The sequence below is a fragment of the Carcharodon carcharias genome, chromosome 1 (genome assembly GCF_017639515.1).
Source record: "Carcharodon carcharias isolate sCarCar2 chromosome 1, sCarCar2.pri, whole genome shotgun sequence".
In the NCBI taxonomy this organism is placed as follows: domain Eukaryota; kingdom Metazoa; phylum Chordata; class Chondrichthyes; order Lamniformes; family Lamnidae; genus Carcharodon; species Carcharodon carcharias.
In genome coordinates, this window is record NC_054467.1 from 100516062 (window position 1) to 100538004 (window position 21943).

Below are 21943 nucleotides of genomic sequence, written 5' to 3' on the forward strand. Positions count from 1 at the left end.
AAGTTTACAGGATACAAAAATTGGTTGTGTTGTTGATAGTGAGGAAGAAAGCTGTAGACTGCAGGAAAATATCAATAGGCTGGTGAGGTGGAACTGTAAAGCCACAAATGGAATTCAGTCTCAAGAAGTATGAGGTAATTCATTGTGGAGAACGGTTAGGCAAGGGAATACACAAATATGGTAGAATACTGAGAAACGTAGAGGAAAAGAGGATCTTGGAGTGCACATGCACAGGAGAGATAGATAAAGTTGTTAAGAAGGTATCCTGTGTACTTCCTTTATTGGCCAAGGCCTGGTCTATGCAAGCTGGGAAGTTAGGCTTAAACTGTACAAACCACTATTTAGGCTTCAGCTACAGTACTGTGTAGTTCCTGTCACCACGTTAAAGGCTGTGATCACAATTGAGAGGATAAAGAGTAGCTTAATGAGCCAAGAATGGAGAATTTTAGTTTTGCACATAGATGGAAAGGCTGGGATTGCTTTCTTTGGAACAGAGGAGGTTTAGGGAAGATTTAATTGTGGTGTTAAACTTGAGTTTTAAAAGCCTGCAGGCTATAGAATGAATGGAAGGTTGAGGCAGGGAAGGAATTTACATAATTTTGAGATCCTAGAAAAGAATGTGTTTGATCAGGAAACTGTTCAATGGATAAAAACAAAAAACTGCGGATGCTGGAAATCCAAAACAAAAACAGAATTACCTGGAAAAACTCAGCAGGTCTGGCAGCATCGGCGGAGAAGAAAAGAGTTGACGTTTCGTGTCCTCATGACCCTTCAACAGAACTGATGATCAATTCTGTTGAAGGGTCATGAGGACACGAAACGTCAACTCTTTTCTTCTCCGCCGATGCTGCCAGACCTGCTGAGTTTTTCCAGGTAATTCTGTTTTTGTTTTTAACTGTTCAATGGATCTTGATTTCAGCACTGCTTTTTTAAAGCACAAGTTGGACCACCCAATGATTCACTTCTTGCTGGCATAAATGAGGCATAAAATATAGTTTGTGCCATTAGCAGGTCAGTTTCCTCCAAAATTCCCATAATATCATACAACCACAAGTGACTGGCTTCGAATGGTATCTCCAAACATTTTGTAGAATTAATCATTGTGCACTACAATCTCATCAGCTGAGCAATTATCCCATTCTGCTGAGTTTTCGGCTTGACAAAAGATAACAACATTATTTGTTATGTATGGTTCAACAATGCAGTTCATGAGATATCACATTCTCTCTGTAAAAGAGGTTAAGAGCTTTGGCGTTTTCATTTTGTTAAGTACAGCACTGAAGTGCTGCTAACATAACATGGTGGTACAACCACCTACTGCCCTGGATTTAACACTTTGCATAAATTGCACATCTTGATTTCTTAGTCCTGTACTTTTTTTTATACAGTGGCAGACTAATGCAATTTTTAAATGTACTACTGCTCATCAATTCATTCTCATTCTCTTTAATCACAGCCAAAAATAGCAGCACAGTGAACAGCCTGGGTTTGGCACAGCGCTTAATGGATGGAATTTAATTGAAAGAGTGCAGCTCCCAACGGTGGGATCACAAATGGGTACAACTTCTGATCAGCCACAAAACACAGAATTGTAAGTGCGTAAAACGGGCAGCGGGAGCAGCAAGTGTGTACTTCCACCATCAGCTGACTTAATTTCAGGTCGGGGAAGCTACAAAAGGCCCACCTCCACAAGCTTCCAGTCTCGGCAGGTAGGGAGGACTGGTGCCAAACTTGAATACAGATCCTCAACCTGCAGTGCCACTGAAGTATTTTTTCAACTCACAGTCTCCACCCCCCCTTCACATCTCCCATCAATTATACCCCATCAGGCCCTCTTTCATCTGGCAAATCATCCTCTGGATCCCCATCACCCCCCCCACCCCCCCCCCCCCTGCAGTTCAGCAACATGTCTGCACACAGACAGAACAGCCTCTCGGTTCAGTGATGTCTCCCTACAGGTTCTCCTCCAGGCCATCCAGGAATAGCAGGAGGTACTCTTCCATAGGGATGGGCAATAAGAATCCAACTGCTTGACCAAGGCAACCTGAATGGAGATCACAGAGGAGTTGAGTAGCTGTGGGGTCCAACCACAAACTTGGGTGCTGTGCCACAATAGGCTGAATAACCTTCTCTGATCAGCCAGGGTAGACAGCAAAGTGATGTTTCATGTTTTGGTCCCCTCATCTAAGGAAAGATATACCAGCATTGGAGGCAGTCCAGGGAAGGTTCATTAGGTTGATCCCAGGGATGAAGGGCTTTTCTTATGAGGAGAGGATGAGTTGGTGGGCCTGTACTCATTGGAGTTTAGAAGAATGAGAGGTGATCTTATTGAAACATATAAGGTTCCTAGGGGGCTTGACAGGGTAGATGCTGAGAGGTTGTTTCCCCTTGTGGGAGAGTTTAGGACCAGAGGGCATAATCTCAGAATAAGAGCGTGCCCATTTAAGTCAGAGATGAGGAGGAACTTCTTCTCTTAGAAGGTAGTCAATCTGTGGAATTCTTTACCACAGAGGGCTGTAGAGGCTGGGTCGTTAAGTATATACAAGGCTGAGATAGACAGATTTTTAATCAGTAAGGGGATCAAGGGTAATGGGGAAAAGGCTGGAAAGTGGAGTTGAGGATTATCAGGTCAGCCGTAATCTCATTGAATGGCGGAGCAGACTCAACGAGCTGAATGGCCTACTTCTGCTCCAATGTCTTATGATCTTACAGTTGTGCATAAAAAGGTGATTGGGTACCAGTCAGATTGTATGGCCTGGATGTAACATGGAGGTCCATGCGGTCAAGAGAGTTAGGTATCCCTTGACAAGCCACTAAATCTCCACTTTGTCATGCAGGATACGGAGCCCTTCAATGCCAGGGAGAGGGCCAAGACCAGAGGAGGAGTGGTTGACCTGAAGGTTCTACCACCTTGTGAAGAGGAAGCCATGGAGATTGCAGGTGAGCAGGGCAACTGGTCCATTGCAGACATGAGGCTGGACTAGTCAGACAGTAGATTGAGAATGTCCCAACCTGGTGTTCAATCATCAGCGCATTAGAGAGACGTGTGAAACTGGTTTCCTGATAGACTGAGTTTCTGCTTAATGTCTTTCTTCTTGTTCTTCTCTGCAGGTTATCAGCACAGGTAAAGAAGGTCAAAGCCTATGGTGGAAATCAATGGCTCTAACTCTGATGAAGACCAAGAACTCCCGGGGGATGCACCGTCATCTGTCTCATCCTCATTCTCCACCAGTTCAGTTTCACTCATAAGGCTGTCTGAGGGTCCGTCTATAGAATCAGGAGCACATGCAGATGATCACCCTACAACACATCCCGGCAGCTGTGGGAGGCTAAGTCATCCGAGGTCCCTGCCAGGAGTAGGAGTGTTGGGGATCAGGCCTATGCTGAGATCCAGGCTGATGACGGGCCTCTGGTTTCAGCCACAATAAGCCAGCTGGAGATGCAGAGACAGGCAGAATCTTGTGCATATGGTGTCTATCCAAGCCTTAACTTCTGCCTTGGCTCTGGCATGTGAGTGCTTGGCTTCCTCCAAGGATAGGTAGGTGACTGCCATGAGAGCCAGGTCTAACATGCAACCTACATGTGCGAGGATCTACATTCTGTCACTATGGACATGGGCCGAATGCAACAGTGGCTAGGCCAGAAGGGAATGAGGCACTTGGACCTCCCTCCAGGTGCCTCTTCACCTCAGTGATACAGGGAGGTGCCATTGCGGACCAAGAAGGGAAAGTTCCAGTCAGCCCCTGGTGGGCGACCTCTCAGTGCACTTCCAGGGTGATCATTCGCTCCTCATCCCCTCTGCCAGTGACCTCAGGGACTCCAGTAGGTGGGCCAAGGAGGGTGTCCCTGCACCCATGCAGGAGACCCCCAATAGGCCGGGACCTCCAAAGCATTTGACCACCAAGGTCATTACAGGTAACGGGGCCTTGCTCCCAGCAGACATTCCCCGATCAGTTGTTGATGTTGAGGTTGCACCAGGGCAAAGCGGGTGTAAGAAAAGAATTAAGACATAATGAGAGCATAATAACAGCACCGTTGTTGGGACACTGTAAAGTTATGCACATGTACATATATCACATTATATTTTGTTTACTGTGTGTATTGTGCATTTTTTGGGACGCCCTCATTCAGAGGGCATATGGCACTGTCGTGCTTCATGGCTGGCAATTGTTGCTGAATGAAGGCACTGAGGGACGTCTCACTAGTGTAGGCAACAAAGAGCCAGTGAATTGGAAGTCACTCTTTACTGGATGATAATGTGTGTAATGTGGTTTGTATTCTCGAGGCAATGCAACATCACTGAACATGCAGCATTTAATGGTCTTCCCATAAATGACATGCCAAAGATATTGGCCAAGGTTATGTACAAGCGTGAGAAATGATGTGCTGCTTGTGCACTCATGCTCTGTTAATGTGAGCAAGGCTCATAATAGCTTCAGTAACTTTTGTCCCTGCGCAAACCTGGTATCCTCGGGGACAGTCATCTCTTTTTATCATGTCTGATAAAGGTTCGCTCCCCTTGGCCTTCTAGGGGTAGAGGATGTGGGTAGTGAGGTAGCTCTAGATACAGGCTGGCAGAGGTGGGCGCACATTCAGATCAGGCAAAAGTTGAAGGCGAGGTACTGATGGTCATGTAGGTGGGAGAAACAAATAAACATGAGGTTTGCGCTGGCAGTGCTGGCATGTCTCTACAAGGCCATAGCATTTTGGAGACATGCAATGTTATCTCTGTCCTCTTCCTCATATTCCTCTCCGTCATCAGCACCTGAGGAGATTAGCAACTCCTCCATGTCCTCGCGTGGCAATTCCTCTCCCCTTTGCAATGCAACATTGGGCAATGCACAAACTATGACAATCTTGGATACTCTCCGTAGCCTATATTGCAATGATATGCCGGATCAGTCAAGGCAGTGGACGTGCATTTTCAGCAATCTTATTGTCTGCTCCATGATTGCCCTGGTCCATGCGTGTGCTGTGTTGTAACACTCGTCCGTGGAGCTGCGGGTGTGATGCATGTGTCATCAGCGACATCCTCATGGATAGCAGAATCCAATCTTCAAATGGTTGTGGCAGCTGGGAGTTCCATAAAATGTATGAGTCATAAGAGCTCCCTGCAAAACGAGTGGACACCTGCTTAGCCAGAAGTTAAGGGAATGAAACTCCTTCCTAGCACAATCAAGGCCCTCTTCTGGTGAATCCTCTCCTCCACTGCCTGAGGATGCAAAAATATTAGGCGTATCAGACCCATTGCAAATCCACAAAGTGAACTGTGTGAAGCTTGTGAGCCTTAACTTTCTTAGCAACCATGTCAATGGATACGCAGTGTGACCCTGCAGCTACAGCCTATCCCCTTCTACCCTCCCAGTGTCATCCTCAAGCTTTCTCTCTTTGCCTATGATCCTCCCATCATCAGCCTGATCCTTTCCCCAATCATCTTGGAGTATCCATCATCCCTGACCCAGAGCCAGTGACCCTCAACTTTGCATCTCTCATCCTCGATGCTCCCCATTCACTCCTGACTTTCCAGCTCTTGGCCCTCCCTCGGGGACCATTGATGTGCCCTCCCTCCAACTGGACCTGCCCTGCTTCAAGCACGATGTCCCTTCCCTGATTGTTGACTGGCATGTGTGGTACAGCTGCCTCCCTTGGACACACAGGATCAGCCTGGCTCCCTTTGGACACCTCCTCCTCAAACCCAACCTCCACACATGCCAGCACCTTTCTGTTCTGCTGTTTGAGGACCCGAACACCATCACCCGCTTGCCAGCTCAACTGTTGTGCATTTGAGGAGCTGACCACCACCACCCTCTTCCCTCCTCACCCTTACCATTACCGAACCATCCAGCTTCTCTTGCTCCCCTCCCATGTGCCACTGAGTTAGACAAAGACAAAACCTCAGCTCAGATCCAAAGATTGAACAACCTCACCTGGTGCACGCCACATTTAAGCTGTCAGAAAACAGGAGGCATGAGTTTCCCGTGTGCCACTTTCTTCATCTTGAAGGCAGGACTTAATTTGGCGACGTTCCCATTAAATGAATATTCATGGTATACAAATACATGGTAAATAGGTTCCCACCACTGCGCAACATGGTGCCTGCTCTGCTGCTGGCACATCATTGACTGAATTTCTCAAACTCAACCCAATGTTAGGAAACTCATGTCGGCTCCTGCCTAATAAATTCCACTCCCCCCTCCCACCCCACCTTGTTCCCTGCTCCTTCAGACCCCACTGAATGTCGTTCAACGTGTGGTACCTACAGGCTGAGGGTTGTATAGTCGGTAGTTTTCTGCTGAAAACCACAATTAGAAATAAATTCAGCTGTTTATAATACTACAGCATGCTGTGATGACTGCTTTTCAAATTCAGGTGCGCCCATTAAAATTCACCCAATAAAATAGTTGAGGATATAAACAGAGAACACAATTGACACATTTTCCCCTCCAGTTTTGTTTTCTCTGCTTCCTGAAACCATGATTTGTGTTAGGTTGTGGTTCCACAGGTGGACATCTCACCAAAGTGGCCACTGTTGCAAATCAAGCCTCATCAGTAGATGTCTCAGGCTGTTTATTTGCAGGACAACAACAACCTGGCAGGATCTTTCTGCACCCAAATTCCACCCACATGCACCTTCAGCAACAGTCGCTGGATAATAAGTGGGAATAGGAATCATGGCTTTTTTTTGCTCCACTAAAAAATACAGAGACAAAATGTATCCCTGATTACCACTGCCCTGGCCAAGATCAAGTAACAAGTGACCGAGCCTTTCCTGGTGTCTGGCTGAATGTCATATTGGACTTGCAATACACCAAAGCCCTTATGGGCTTTTTTTTATCCATATAGGTGTGATCTATCAGAATGATGAATAAAGAGCAAAAAAGATCATCTGACATACTGGACCTGTCCTGATGTTAGCTCTTTAACAGGACACATAGAAAATGTGCAGCATAGAAGGAGGCCATTCAGCCCACTGTGTCTGTGTCAGGAGCTATTCACCCCAATCATGTTTTTCTGTTCTGCCCTAAATCCTTTCTGTTCTTTTTTTTCCCAAATATTTATTCAATTCCATTTTAAAAGTGGTTATATTCTCTCTGGCCGGGATTTTCTCAACCCGCCAAGGCAGGATTCACTGTGGTGGGACTGGAAAATGCAGTGAGCCAGCCAAAAAATCCATCGACTTTGGCAGTGCCAGTAAATCCTGCCAGTGGGTGGGACCAGGATATCCCGCCGTCTGAGTCTACTTAGTCAGAAATAAAATCAAACTCATATTTCCTCTTTATTAAGCCTTCTTGTTTACAATGGGTGAAAAAAAACTTAGGATATACTAAAACGCTCTTTGTGGCATTGTGACAAAATGGGGAAGCTCTGTTCTCTGTCCTGGGAGGATTTTCATTTGTCAACACTTCTGTTCAGAAATTAATGAGAGATCAAAAGTTGCTTGACTAGGACTGGCTGTTTGAAATGTTAATGTAAGTAGATTAAAACTGGCAGAAATGTTGTGATGAAAAAGAGACATTAAAAAACAGCCTGTAAGTGCAACTGTCAAGCAAGAACTTGACCTTAAGAACACAGAGGACAGTATTAGTTTGTAACCACGGAGACAAACCGTACCTTGTTATCTAAAGTGTCTTTGTGTGCAAAGGCTTGAACAAATTCCTCCGGTCCAATATGACTGAGTCGTTCCTACAGAAATAAACTAAATATCAATGGCAAGACAAGCTTAACATATTAGCATGTTCATATTTTATGCACCATGAGTACAAAGACTTTCTTATTTTCAGATATTTTTTTCTTGAATTTGGGTCAAAGGATTGGGTGAAGTCACCTGTGAGCCAACATATGCTTTTTCGGATCAAAAACAAAACTTTACAAAATAAGGGGCGTTTAAGTTTAATTAGTAAACAACTTTTTAAAAATTATCATTGCATTTACAAATATAATGCAAAAGCAGTTCAATTCAATCCTCAGTTCCCCATGTAACTTTTAACAGGTGTCATTCATGTAACACAACTGAAGATTGCTCTTAATGCAGGCTAAAAGGTTAACTGCTCTCTATATTATAGGGGAGGTAGCTTCCTATGTCATGCCAGGCTTGCAAGATGTGTTGATGTTAAATAGAATCATAGAATTGTTACAGCACAGAAGGCCATTCAGTCCATCATGCCTTTGCTGACTCTCCTAAGAAGCAATTCACGTACTACCCTGCACATTCCTCCTTTTTCAATATTTAGAAAATGTAGAAAAATTTACGGTACAGAAGGAGGCCACACTGGCCATTGTGTCTGCGCTGGCTGAAAAATGAGCTATTTTCCATAGCCCTGGATGTTATGGAACTTCAGGTGCATATCCAGACACCTTTTAAATGAGTTGAGGTGTTTTACCTCTTTTACCCTTTTCGACAGAGTTCCAGACTCCTACCACACTCTGGGAGAAAAATATTTTCTCATCTCACCTCTAATCCTTCTACGAGTCACTTTAAATCTCTGTGCCCCTCTCTGCTAGGTCCTTCTCATCCACTCTATCTAGTTACCTGCTGCAAGTTTAGAAATTTGTCTGAGGAGTTATTATCAGGTTTAATTAGCCTTAAACCTAACCACAGGTATCTTATATGTACACCATCATCATCCACATAGGGTGTCCATTATATTATGATGTCTGCTCTCAAATTATTTAGTACACTAGCAATGAATTGTGCTTAATGTTTCTGTGTGAGACTCTTACTTCATTACCTTAAAATGCTAATACCGCCAGTGATAAATCTGTAACCATCAGTACTTCACCTTAATGTTATACAATTGAAAATACTCTCTTCACATACAACCTAAATTTGGAAGGGCAGATGCTGTGATATTTTACTGAAGGTTTTTTTTAATCATTCACAAGATGTGGGTGTTGCTGCCTAGGCCAGCATTCATTGCCCATTTCGAATTGCCCTTGAGAAGGTGGTGGTGAGCTGCCTTCCTGAACCGCTGCAGTCTAGATGTAGGTACACCCACAGTGCTGTTCGGAAAGGAGTTCCAGGATTATGACTCAGCGGCAGTGAAGGAACGGTGATGTATTTCCAAGTTGAGATGGTGTGTGGCTTGGAAGGGAACTTGCAGGTGGTGATGTTCCCATACATATACTGCCCTTCTTCTAGGTGGTAGAGGTGCTGTCAAGGAGCCTGAGTGAGTTGTTGCAATGCATCTTGTAGATGGTACACACTGCTGCCGGTGTATGTCAGTGGTGGAGGGAATGAATGTTGAAGGTGGTGGATGGGGTGCCAATCAAGCGGGCTGCTTTGTCCTGGTTGGTGTCAAGCTTCTTGTGTGTTGTTGGAGCTACACTCATCCAGGCAAGTGGAGAGTGCTCCATCATACTCCTGACTTGTGCCTTGTGGGTGGTGGACAGGCTTTGGGGAGTCAGGAGGTGGGTTACTTTCCAGAATTACCAGCCTCTGACTTGCTCTTGTAGCCACAATATTTATATGGCTAGTCCAGTTTCTGGTCAATGGTAACCCGCTCCCTGCAACGCGCCCCCCACCCCCAGATGTTGACAGTGGGATATTCAGTGATGGTGATGCCATTGAATGTCAAGGGGAGATGGTTAAATTTTCTCTTGTTGGAGATGGTCATTGTCTGGCACTTGTATGATGTGTTTCATTTTTAAAGACAGCATTTCTCATTGCAGGTCTTTATAGAAATGATCTCAAGTGTCTGTGGGCAGAGACTACAGAAGTCCGGATAGGACATGTAGAAATGATTGCATTTCAAACCCAAACATCTCCCTTTTCATACCAAACAAAAATACAAACATCCCCCTTTTCCTAGCAAACAGAAGACACATTTGTATGTACGATCATGTGTAACTGTGAGTTACCCAAGTTACCCACTGTTCTCATGAAGTAACAACTGTTAGCCCTATTATTCAGCCTCTGCTGGGTTGATGATTTCCAGATCATGTCGGTAGTTCCTCATTTTTTTTCCATGGCTACATGTTGATTCTTCAAGGAGTCTTTCAGGGTCACAACTTCTTTGCGTGCCTTTTTTGCCTGCTGTTTGCCTGGCTGACATCTGGTTGAGGTTTTTCAACTCACGCTTTGATTTGACAACTATGGAATTGAGGGTTGTTATTTCCCCCTGGTACCTTTGTGTCATTTCTGAAATTTGTTCAGATCTCGCACAGTTTGGTTCATTGAAGATTTCAGTTTACTGTGCATTTTCAAAGGTATATACTCAGCCTGAATCTTGTAACTTAAATCTTCCAATTCAGCTCTGATGTGAATCTTTTCCTGTAGATCTGCTCCATTTAACTTTGGTTCATGCATTTCATTGCACTGACAGGTTTGGCAACCACCTTGCAGTTTACCTGAATATTGTCTCTCTCTCTCTCTCTCTCTGGGGTCTTACGTCTCCCTTTCTGGGTTTTTTTTGCTCTCCCTCTGGAGCCTTTTGCGGCTCTATCTTTGGGGTCTTTTGATGCCCTTTCTCTGTGTGCATGTTGAGCATTACCAGTCCAAGTGTTAGACTTGTTTCAGCTGAGATAAGTGGCTGTGCCACTTCGCACAAGTCTGTGAGGGTCATTATGCTGCATGAACACAACAGTGTCTGACACTTCTTGTTCACTTGATACTCTCCTTCATCAATGTAACAGTCACAAACCATTTCTCACCTACAGACCTGACAGAACCAATCTGTTATATCGTGCATAGTTCTTCAAGAAACCCTACTGCTGATAGCTCTCCTGTGGCCAGCTGTATAGGCTTGTTTTGCTTTTTTTTCACCAAACACTTGTGTGCAAGATGATTCTGCTTCTTGCAGTTAAAACTCTGTTTTCCCCACACTGTGAAACCCTTCTTTTCCTTTGTGTGATGTCCTCCAGAGTATTTGCATCCTGCCCTTTGTCTGCAATAGTTCTGCTCTTTTAACCTGGAATGTCTCTTAGCATAATGTATCTCCTGGTGTGCTCTGCCAGACATATGCTCTAGCTGATGTTTCACAACTTTCCCATTTCTACACACGTCTATCACATTCTTGAGCATCAGTTCCTCATCTTTCAGTAGACTTGCTCTCACTGAGTGGTCTCAAATGCCTAAGATTAATCTATCTTTAATGAGATCATCTTTTAACTGTCCGACTTCACATGATTCTGTAAGCTATGTTACTGCAGTCACATACTGTTCAGTGGTCTCGTTTTTATCTTGAGCTCTAATGTTGAAGGCTTGGGGTTCATACAAAACATTCACTCAGAGTTCTGTGCATTCATTCAAGGCTTTAAAAATCTCTGCAGTCTGTTTTATTTGTTCATCGATTAGATTTAGAGTGGTATACACTTTGTAGAAGTCCCTCCCTAGCAATGTTAGAAGTGTGGTTGTTCTTATTGGTTCCGGCTTGTCAATTAAATGTTGCTAGCTCATAGTTTTGCCATTGCGAGTGGAAAATCTGCCACTTCTGCCATGTATCGCCTTTCATTACAGCAGGAGCTGGGAGGGGGATTTTTACAGCAGCCATGTTAACTCACTCAGTATCTTACTTTCATCCTTTGTTTGCATTTCCTTCTCCTTTTTCAACAACCTTCAGCAGATTTGAACATTTCTGTGGGCCTTTCTGAGCTGTGTCTTGTCTGCAGCCAGTATTTTCCCTGTAGCTTTCAGTTTCTTTGCTTTTCCTTGTGCTTTATTCAGCAGCTTTTGGCAGATGTAAACATTGCTGTGTGCCTGGATTCTCTGACACATTGGCCGGGATTTTCCATGCCTGCTGCCGTCAGGCGTGAGTGAACAATATAGCGAGAAGGCCAAAAATCAGTTTCACAACGTCGTGAAACCAGTTTGCAATCGCCCACTCAGCCTGCCGATGGTGGGCCACATTGCCTGCCATCAGGTGTTGGGAACCTCATTGTAATACATCTATATATCATTATAAGGCCAGCCCGTTGGACTCATGCCCCACCATCGCTGGATCGTCCGCCCACGTCGGCAGAAAAACACGCCGGTGCAGAACACATCTTGACAAGTGTGACGTGCAGAATTTGGGACTTACCACTAGGGCCTTGCTCACGTTGCGAACATCCGAGGAGCAGATGCTGCAGCCTGACAGCAACAGCACACTGGAGGAACGTTCATGACATGTTGGCTGGATCCTCATGGACATGGCTCTGCTGTGAAACAGCTCACGGAAGTTGGAAAGTCAACATTGATACTCACAAAGGATGATGGTCGAAGGGGCGGGAGAAGGTCTAGGATCGACTGGGAAAGGAAGAGGCATCAGGGCATGAGGTTGGGAGGGGGTGAATGAAGGTGTGAGGGGAGTGAGATTTGGAGATGGGGGAATGAAGGTGTTGGGGGGGATGAGGTTGTGGGGGGATTGAAGGTTTGGGGGGTGGCAAGGCTGGGGGGGCAGAAAGGTCTCGGGGGAGTGAGGTTGGGAGGGGGAGAGACTACGGGAAGGGTTAATGGGGGAGAAGATGGCAACTGGGGAGGCAGGTGTAAGGGCGGGGGTGGAAGCTGTAAGGAAAGGAGTTTGAAGGGGGAAGGAGTGCGAACAGGGGAAGGAGTCCAGAGGGAGGAAGGATTGAAGAGAGGTGAGGGAGTAAGGGTGGAGGAAGAACTACAGTCGTCTGAGGGAGTCAGGAACAGGGACGGACTAAGTGGGGAAATAGTCCGGAGGTGGGAGGACTAAGGTGGGGGGAAGGGGTCTAGTGCGGGGAAAGGGTTCTGGGGTGGGGGAATGGTTCTGATGGGTGAATGTCCAGATGAAAATGCAAGGTAGTGGTCTGGTGGGTGCGTGACTGCCTCCTGGGGAGGAGACTGTGGGTGGGTGTGGAACAAGGGAAGGGTGAGAATGATTGAGGGCAGAGTGAGGCAGTAGGGTGGGAGGGTGAGGGTTCAACAGTAGTGGTAGAAGGGACAGTGAGGGTAGCTGTTGGGGACTCGGAGGCAGACACGGACCCTGGGGATGGAAAGGAGGAGGTTGGGGAGGTGAATGTGGATGGGGGTGGGATTTTCGGGAAGGAAGGGATCGTGCACAGGGCATCCCCGAAGGAAAAGGGTTGTGGCTGGTGGGTCATGGAGGGGAGGTGGAAGGTGATGCCAGGGATGTCAACTGTGATGGAGGAAAGGAAATGGGTGACTGGGGGAGGGGAAATGATGCGGGAGCGCACAAAAAACCAAATCGAGACTATGCTGTCCAAATCGAAAGTGAAACGAGAGTCGTGGTGGGTGAGATCAGGCGCTGCATTAGGGTGTGATCATTGGGTGAGTGGAGATGCAGGTCAGCTCAGATGGACAACTGAAAGCGAACCCCAGCAGGCAGCATTCAAAATGCTCAAGACGTTGAGATGAGTGTGAAACATGAAGGGTCCACGTGCATGGAGAGTGTTGCATGAGACTCCAAAAGGCTCTGCCACACACACACTTCTCCCTTCAGAATCACTCGTTGGCCAGCTGCTCCCTTTGCAGTGACAGAATACAAGGTTGAGGGGTCATAGGCATAGGGGACTCCGAGGGAGAGGACAGCCTCTAAGATTCCTGAGAGGATGACGCAGAGATGTCCAGCTGCTGCTCCTCCTCCCTTCGGATGCCCGAGGGCCCCGGCCTGATTCCTTGAGGAGAATGAGCATCTGTTTCCTGTTTCGCTCTTGCATTGCCACTGCAGGAACTCACCATGGCTCCCGTGATGGAGTGCAGGCCAGCACACATCTCCGTGTTCTGCTGGACCAGGGTCTCCAGGGCATCCGCCACCTTCCCCATGGAGACCTCCATATGCGCACTTGTGCACCACACCATTGGAGAGAAGGCAGACGCACTCCTCCGACTCACGTGTCACTCTGTTGAGGGCTTCCAACACTCTGTGTGGTGTTCCCCCGCCTTCTACTGACTCTCCATGATGAGTTGGAAAGCCAGATCCAGAGGCTTGTCACCTAACTCGGACCTCACAGGTGCTTCTTTCCCAGTAGTCCTCCGAGTGCCGAGGAGCTCAGCTGAACCTGCCTCCTGCTGCTGCGGACATGTGTCCATGTGGTGACCACCAGATTGTGAACCAGAGCCTGCTCTAGATCTAGGTTTCATCAAGTGTGTGTCTCTGCACCGGTGGAGAGTATGGGTAAATGCTATGATGGGTCTTCCAGGCTTCTTACTTCCAGCTCTTCAATGGAGGAGGTGTCAGCTTGGCTGGAGGCGAGGACGTGGATGGAGCTGAAGGATTGGCTGGCTGAGGGTGTCAGTGGCTTGGCAGAGCTCCCTGTGAACCAAAGTAGAGATAAGTAGTGTCAGCAGCAGTCAAAAACAGGACAGCACTCACAGTTGCGTTGAGAGAGGGATGATGTGGTGCAGGATCTTCACCTGAGTGTTCACCATCGAGCTCACCGTCGCCGCAGGCATGGTCCACACCTTCACCAGTCAGCGCGATGGCACACTCCTCAATGTGAGTGAGGGGCCTAATGTGGGCCACTCCACCCCTAGTCTGGACCTCTCTTTGCTGATGTGAGCAGGCTTCTCTGGCATGAAAATAGATGGACAGAGTGTGAGTGGGACACATGGCACTGTGTGGAATGTTTGTGTGAGGACATGTGCCCCAGAGGGTGTGAGCCTGATGGAGATGTGAGGGTGTATGTGAGAGCTAGTGGTGTTGTCCCTTGAGTTGTGAGATCCCTGTGGATGTGTGATGGGTTTGTGAGTTGAGAGTGATGGGAAGAGTGACTTACCCTGGGGAATGGATGAGACCATTGATCCTGTAGCGGTACTGGGTGGCTGTCCTCTTTTGAAGGGCATTGGTGCTGACCACACTGCCACCGCCTCCCAAACCAGAATAGTGATGTTGCTGCCCATCCTGCAGCCAGAGCAGGGGTAGAGAATGTCACGGCGAGCCTCCACTGCATCTAAAAGGTGCTTGAGGGATGCGTCATTGTACCTGGGGGCTACAGTCTTTTTGCCTTTCAGGGCCATGTCTTCTGTGCAGCAGTCATGGGCTGGAAGCACTGAGAGGTGGGCACGCAGCTGGACTTTAAATATGGTACCCAGCGTGATGAAGCGGTGAGGTGATAGCAGACAAATGAGAGCCCGTCTACCATGGAAACAGCATGTTTCCCGGGAATGTATAATTAATGCTAAGTCTTTCTGTCCATTGTCTCATATGGGACTGGAGGAACTAAGTCTAAACCTAAGCAAGTCAGCTTAGACTGTCATCTCAACCAATTATGCAGGGTGGAATTTTGCCTCTACCATCTGGGTGGTAATTTGATGGAGTGGATCTTGGCTGACCTGATATAGAATGGATGTGCGTGATAGGTCTTGAGCAGAACAGCTTCCCATCCAATTTTCCACTTGCTCAGAAGCTAGCTAAGGTCCAGTTTTCATGTAGCCCCTCCAAAATTACTAACTCCACCCTATTTGAATTGCTAACCTCTTGTGCTAAATTACCACTTCATGTTTTTTGGGCCAAATTAACTAATTTAGTCCATGGTGATATTTGATGTTGGTAAATAAACAAGAGGATATTGAGCTCCAAAAGGCAACATCTGAGTTTGCTATTTTAGGAATCATCAACATAGTGGGCAATTGTAAGAGCCATCATTTACACAATGTAACCGTGCTATTGAAGAACTGTTATTATCTTATGGATTCACAAACTTCTCCACAAAACTTTAGTGAACATAAACCTCCAAAGCTTAGTGACTAGAGGCTTAAGCGCTGAAAAAATGAGTCAAAAACACTATAACAAAATAAAAGAAAAACAAAACAGAAAATGCACTATAAAATATAACTCAGTGGTATATTACAATATGTGTAATAACGTATAAAGCACTAACCAGTTCTACATTTGTTAGCTGCTGAGCTAAAGTGTATGGATCACTGCAGATGTTCACTATATCTCTCTGAATGGATTGTGGTTTGGTCTTTAGCACAGTCAGTCGATCTGTGACAGATGTATTTAATTTTGTGAGAACTTCTTCATACTGGTTAAGGGTAGCAAGCTTCCGGATCAGGTTCTGAGTTATCTGGTGCATAGTTTTCCGATGCAACTGCCATAAAAAAAGAAAAGAACACACATGAGTAAAATCAGTATCCAGATAATTCTACAAAAGCAAAATATTGTATATGCTGGTATTTCATTGAGGCACGTAAACAAAATATTTCCTTTATCGTTTAGAACTGAAACATATCATCAGATTAATGTGCAGAACTCCTTATGGCTATTTGGAGGTGTTTACTGGAAAATGGATGGAATTAAGCTCAAGGTTTTCTACCAGCCCACTACATTATCCACATGTGGATAACCCGTCAATGGTCATTATATATGCTGGCATACCAGAATTGCTTCTTGATATTGGAAGACTGCAAGGAAACATGAAACAAAACCATAGCACGAGCACGACCTGCCAGATAGGAATTGGGTCAAAAAACTTTATAAGGTCGAAAGAAAGTACTAAGATCACTACCACGGGCACGTGGTTACCCCAATCCTCGTAATAGCCAATCAGGAAACATTTCAAATGCAGAACCTCTCATAATGTTATATTGAGAACCAGTATATAACAGAAATTAATTTCAATCTACGTGGCAAATTGTATCTATTATTAAGGAAGTTATAGCAGGGTACTTAGAAAATCTCAATGCAATCAGGCAGAGTCAACATGGTTTTGTGAAAAGGAAATCATGTTTGACTAATCTATTGGAGTTCTTTGAGGAAGTAACAAGCAAAGTGGATAAAGGGGAACCTGTGGATGTGCTGTACTTCGATTTCCAGAAGGCTTTTGACAAGGTGCCACATCAAAGGTTCCTTTGCAAAGTAAGAGCTCATGGTGTAGGGGGGTAACATATTAGCTTGGATAGAGGATTAGTTAGCAAAGAGGACACAGACTGTAGGCATAAATGGGTCATTTTTGAGTGGAGTGCCACAGGGATCAGTGCTCGGGCCTCAACTATTTACAATTTATATCAATGACTTGGATGAAGGGACCGAATGCATGGTTGCTAAATTTGCAGATGACATAAAGACAGGTGGGAAAGTAAGTTGTGAAAAGGACACGAACCTGCAAAGGGACATAGATAGGTTAACTGAGTGGGCAAACATTTGGCAGATGGAGTATAATGTGGGAAAATGTGAACTTGTCCACTTTGGCAGGAAGAATAGAAAAGCAGCATTTTGTTTAAATGGAGAGAGATTGCAGAACTCTGAGGTACAGAAGGACATGGTGGTTTAGTATATGAATCAGGAAAAATTGGTATGCAGGTACAGCAAGTGATTAGGAACTCAAATGGAATGTTGTCATTTATTGCAAGGGAAGTGGAATACGAAAATAGGGATGTCGTGTATAAGGTGTTGGTGAGACCACATCTAAAGTACTGTGTACAGTTTTGGTCCCCTTATTTAAAAAAGGATATGTGTTAGAAACAGTTCAGAGAAGGTTCACTCGAATGATCTCTGGGATATCTTATGAGGGAAGTTAGGACAGGCTGTGACAATATCCACTAGAGTTTAGAAGATTGAGAGGCAATCTTATTCAAACATACAGGATCCTGAGGGGATTTGATTGATGCTGAAAGGATGTTTCTCCTTGTGAGAGTGACTAGAAGTAGGGGACACAGTTTAAAAATAAGGGGTCTCCCATTTAAGAGATGAGAAGACAATTTTTTTGTCTCAGAGGGTCTTGAATCTTCGGACCTTTCTTCCCCAGAGTGGTGTGGAGCCAGGTTCATTGAATATTTTTAAGGCAGAGGTAGATGGATTCTTGACTAACAAGGGAGTCAAAGGTTATCAGAGGTAATGGTGGAGCAGGCTCAAGGGGCCGAATGGCCTACTTCTGCTCCTAATTCGTATGTTTGTATGAATGGTGCTGCCACAGTTCTACTGCAAAAAATGGCCTCCTTCTGTGCTGTAATCACTCTATAACTCACTCTATAAGGGGGTAACTCTACAGTCATTAATAAATGTGTTTTTAATAAATACCAGATTACAGGTTTTGCCTCAAGTTTAAAAATGTAACATAACTAAATATACCTCAAATACTGCATCCTAATCCAATCCGCCATCTACATAGTTATCCAGTTAGAAAGAAATTTGCATACATTAAAAATTTTATTAGATATTTATTGGAACAGTTTAAATCCCTTCAACAGTAAGAATCTGGGATAAGAATTCTGCTGCTGTTACCTTTAGTGACATTGTAAATACATTAGTGGCTCTTTGTTTGGTGCCTCTGGGGACATTTTAAACACATCCAAATAGGGCACATTTACATTGGAAATAACCAAAGTGAATCTTCATAGACTCTTTGTGATGTCCCTTAACACAATAACCAGACTTATTTGTGCCCAAGCGATTTTCCCAACAAGCTACAATGCCATCAGGGAGTAGAAATGGTTTGCATTGTTAAAACTGTGACAAACTAATGTTTGTGTGGAGAAATACTGCGGCATTGTTTTTGGCATGTTTCCCCTCTTCTTCCCATCATTACTTTGTCTAATGTCCAGCCATCTGTTTGCTCTCACCAGTGCAACAACTGAGAACCAATAAAGCTCATCATAGCCAATGGTAAACAGGTTAGAATGCTGACCTCAACCAGAGTTCAAATCTTTCCGACTGCAAGTAATCTAAAATTATAACGCTGGTATGCTTGAGGAAATCATGGCATTGAGCTTGTCTTACAAATTAAATAGCCAATATCACAGATTTATTGTGCATGTACGAAAGGCAATGTAGAACTCCACATGATTTCATGAGTTTTCTCATTCATGTGAGCCTTTCAAGCTATTGTATCTAAAGTCTTGATGTGGATATTTGTAGGCAATGCAGCAATGGCCACCATAAACAGCTTCTTTAAATAATTTAGACACCCTTTTACTTTTGCCTAAAGGCAAGCATAAGCTATAAATGTATTGCTTTCATAATAACAGTGGAATAGAAGAACAGTGCTGTAAACAACTGAGAAGAAATACAAACTAGAGCAGACAAATGCATGCTTCTAGTTCTGCGTTTCTCCCCCCCGTCACCACCACTTGCAGCTGAAAAGAGGTCAGCATAGATAATCACAAGATGTAGTGAGATAAAGCTCTCTGGGAAACAAGGGCCTTTGCTATTGTCTTTTTCTAAGCTGAGCGCGCCCTCAGTTTATTTTATTCTTCATCTCATCCGACGCTTCAACAGGAAACTTTGTCTCTTTTTTTCAGGTGCAAAGGAACACAAGCTCCAACAGCTCATCGACACCAACACCCATCCAGGTCCCTCCACCCCTGTCTGTCCCTCTGTCCCCATCCCGTTTTCCAATCCCAGCCCTGGTCGTGTATTCACCATACCCCCTGACCTTTCCCTCTCCGATGGTGAACGTTCAGCGCTCAGCAAAGGACTTAGTTTCATCTCAATGAATTTCGGGCTCGGCACGATGCTGAACTCTTCTTCCGCCGCCTTCGTCTCCGTGCTCACTTCTTCGGGCAGGAGTCCTCTCCCCGTTCAACGGATCCTTTTACCCACCTTCAATATTCTCCCTCCACCTGGACCCCACCCTCTGGGTTTTTACCTTCTCTTGATCTTTTCATTGAGAACTGTCGGCGTGACATTAGTCGTCTCAATTTCTCTGCTCCTCTCACCCACTCTAACCTGTCTCTCTTTGAACTTGCTGCACTCCGCTCTCTCAGGTCCAACCCTGACATTGTCATCAAACCTGCTGACAAGGGTTGTGCTGTTGTTGTCTGGCGCACTGACCTCTACCTTGCAGAGGCTGAGTGTCAACTCGCAGACACTTCCTCCTACCTCCCCCTGGACCACGACCCCACCACTGAACATCAAGCCATTGTTTCCAGGACTGTTACTGACCTCATCTCCTCTTGAGATCTTCCTTCCACAGCTTCCAACCTGCTAGTCGCCCAACCCCGGACAGCCCGCTTCTACCTCCTACCCAAAATCCACAAACAGGACAGTCCTGGCAGACCAATCGTGTCAGCATGTTCCTGCCCAACGGAACTCATTTCTTGCTATCTTGACTCCATTCTCTCTCCCCTTGTCCAGTCCCCTCCCACCTACATCCGTGATTCCTCTGACACCCTACATCATATCAACAATTTCCAGTTCCCTGGCCCTAACTGCCTCCTCTTCACCATGGACATCCAATCCCTCTACACCTCCATCCCCCACCAGGATGGTCTGGTGACTCTCAGCTTCTTCCTCGAACAGAGGCCCGAACAATCCCCATCCACCACTACTCTCCTCCGTCTGGCTGAACTTGTTCTCACACTGAACAATTTCTCCTTCAACTCCTCTCACTTCCTCCAAATAAAAGATGTGGCTATGGGTACCCGCATGGGCCCCAGCTATGCCTGTCTCTTTATGGGGTATGTGGAACATTCCTTGTTCCAGTCCTACTCCGGCCCCCTCCCACAACTCTTTCTCCGATACATCGATGATTACTTCGGTGCTACTTCATGCTCTCGTCTGGACCTGGAAAAATTTATTAATTTTGCTTCCAATTTCCACCGCTCCATCATTTTCACCTGGTCCATCTCTGACAATTCCTTTCCCTTCCTTGACCTCTCTGTCTCAATTTCTGGTGATAGACTGTCCACCAATATCCATTACAAGCCTACTGACTCCCACAGCTATCTCGAATACAGCTCCTCACACCCCGCTTCCTGTAAGGACTCCATCCCATTCTCTCAGTTCCTTCACCTCCAACGCATCTGTTCTGATGATGCCACTTTCAAAAACAGTTCCTCTGACATGTCTTCTTTCTTCCTTAACCGAAGTTTTCCACCCACGGTGGCTGACAGGGCCCTCAACCGTGTCTGGCCCATCTCCCGCGCATCCGCCCTCACACCTTCCTCTCCCTTCCAGAAATATGATAGGGTCCCCCTTGTCCTCACTTATTACCCCACCAGCCTCCGCATTCAAAGGATCATCCTCCGCCATTTCTGCCAACTCCAGCATGATGCCACCACCAAACACATCTTCCCTTCACCACCCCAGCGGCATTCTGCAGGGATCGTTCCCTCCGGGACACCATGGTCCACTCCTCCATCACCCCCTACGCCTCACCCCCTCCCACGGCATCTTCCCATGCAACCGCAGAAGGTGCAACACCTGCCCCTTTACTTTTCCTCTCCTCGCCGTCCAAGGGCCTAAACACTCCGTTCAAGTGAAGCAGCATTTCACTTGCACTTCCCTCAATTTAGTCTACTGCATTCGTTGCTCCAAATGCGGTCTCCTCTACATTGGAGAGAGCAAACGCAGACTGGGTGACCGCTTTGCAGAACACCTTCGGTCTGTCCACAAGCATGACCCAGACCTCCCTGTCGCTTGCCATTTCAACATTCCACCCTGTTCTCATGCCCACATGTCTGTCCTTGGCTTGCTGCATTGTTCCAGTGAAGCTCAACGTAAACTGGAGGAACAGCACCTCATCTTCCGACTAGGCACTTTACAGCCTTCCAGACTGAATATTGAGTTCAACAATTTTAGATCATGAACTCTCTCCTTCATCCCCACCCCCTTTCTGATCCCCCCCACCATTTTTTCCAATAATTTATATAGATTTTTCTTTTCCCACCTATTTCCATTATTTTTAAATGTATTTCCATCCATTGTTTTATCTCTACCTTTTAGCCTTTTTCGATTCCTTTGCCCCACCCCAGCCCCACTAGGGCTATCTGTACCTTGCTTGTCCTGCTTTCTACCCTTAATTAGCACATTCCTTAGATAATATCACCACCTTCAGCACCTCTTTGTGCTTTTGTCTATGACATCTTTTGGTTATCTCCACCTATCACTGGCCCTCTATCCAGCTCTACTTGTCCCACCCTCCCTTAAACCAGCTTATATTTCACCTCCCTTCTATTTTTACTTAGTTCTGTTGAAGAGTCATACAGACTCAAAATGTAAACGGTGTTCATCTCCGCAGATGCTGCCAGACCTGCTGAGTTCTTCCAGGTATTTGTATTTTTGTTTCGGATTTCCAGCATCCGCAGTTTTTTGCTTTT

At 45.7% G+C, this 21943-nt stretch overlaps 1 protein-coding gene across 2 annotated transcripts in view; it reads right to left on the minus strand.

Annotated features, from left to right (window-relative positions):
* rasgef1ba (RasGEF domain family, member 1Ba) overlaps positions 1–21943 on the minus strand; it is a 96247-nt gene that overhangs the window by 35681 nt on the left and 38623 nt on the right. For both annotated transcript variants that reach the window (XM_041198857.1, XM_041198848.1), the window contains 2 exons: positions 15784–15996; positions 7612–7683 (listed from right to left, as the gene is read on the minus strand). In XM_041198857.1, the coding sequence (XP_041054791.1) occupies positions 7612–7683; positions 15784–15996 (285 nt within the window). The remainder of the gene's footprint in view (positions 1–7611; positions 7684–15783; positions 15997–21943) is intronic.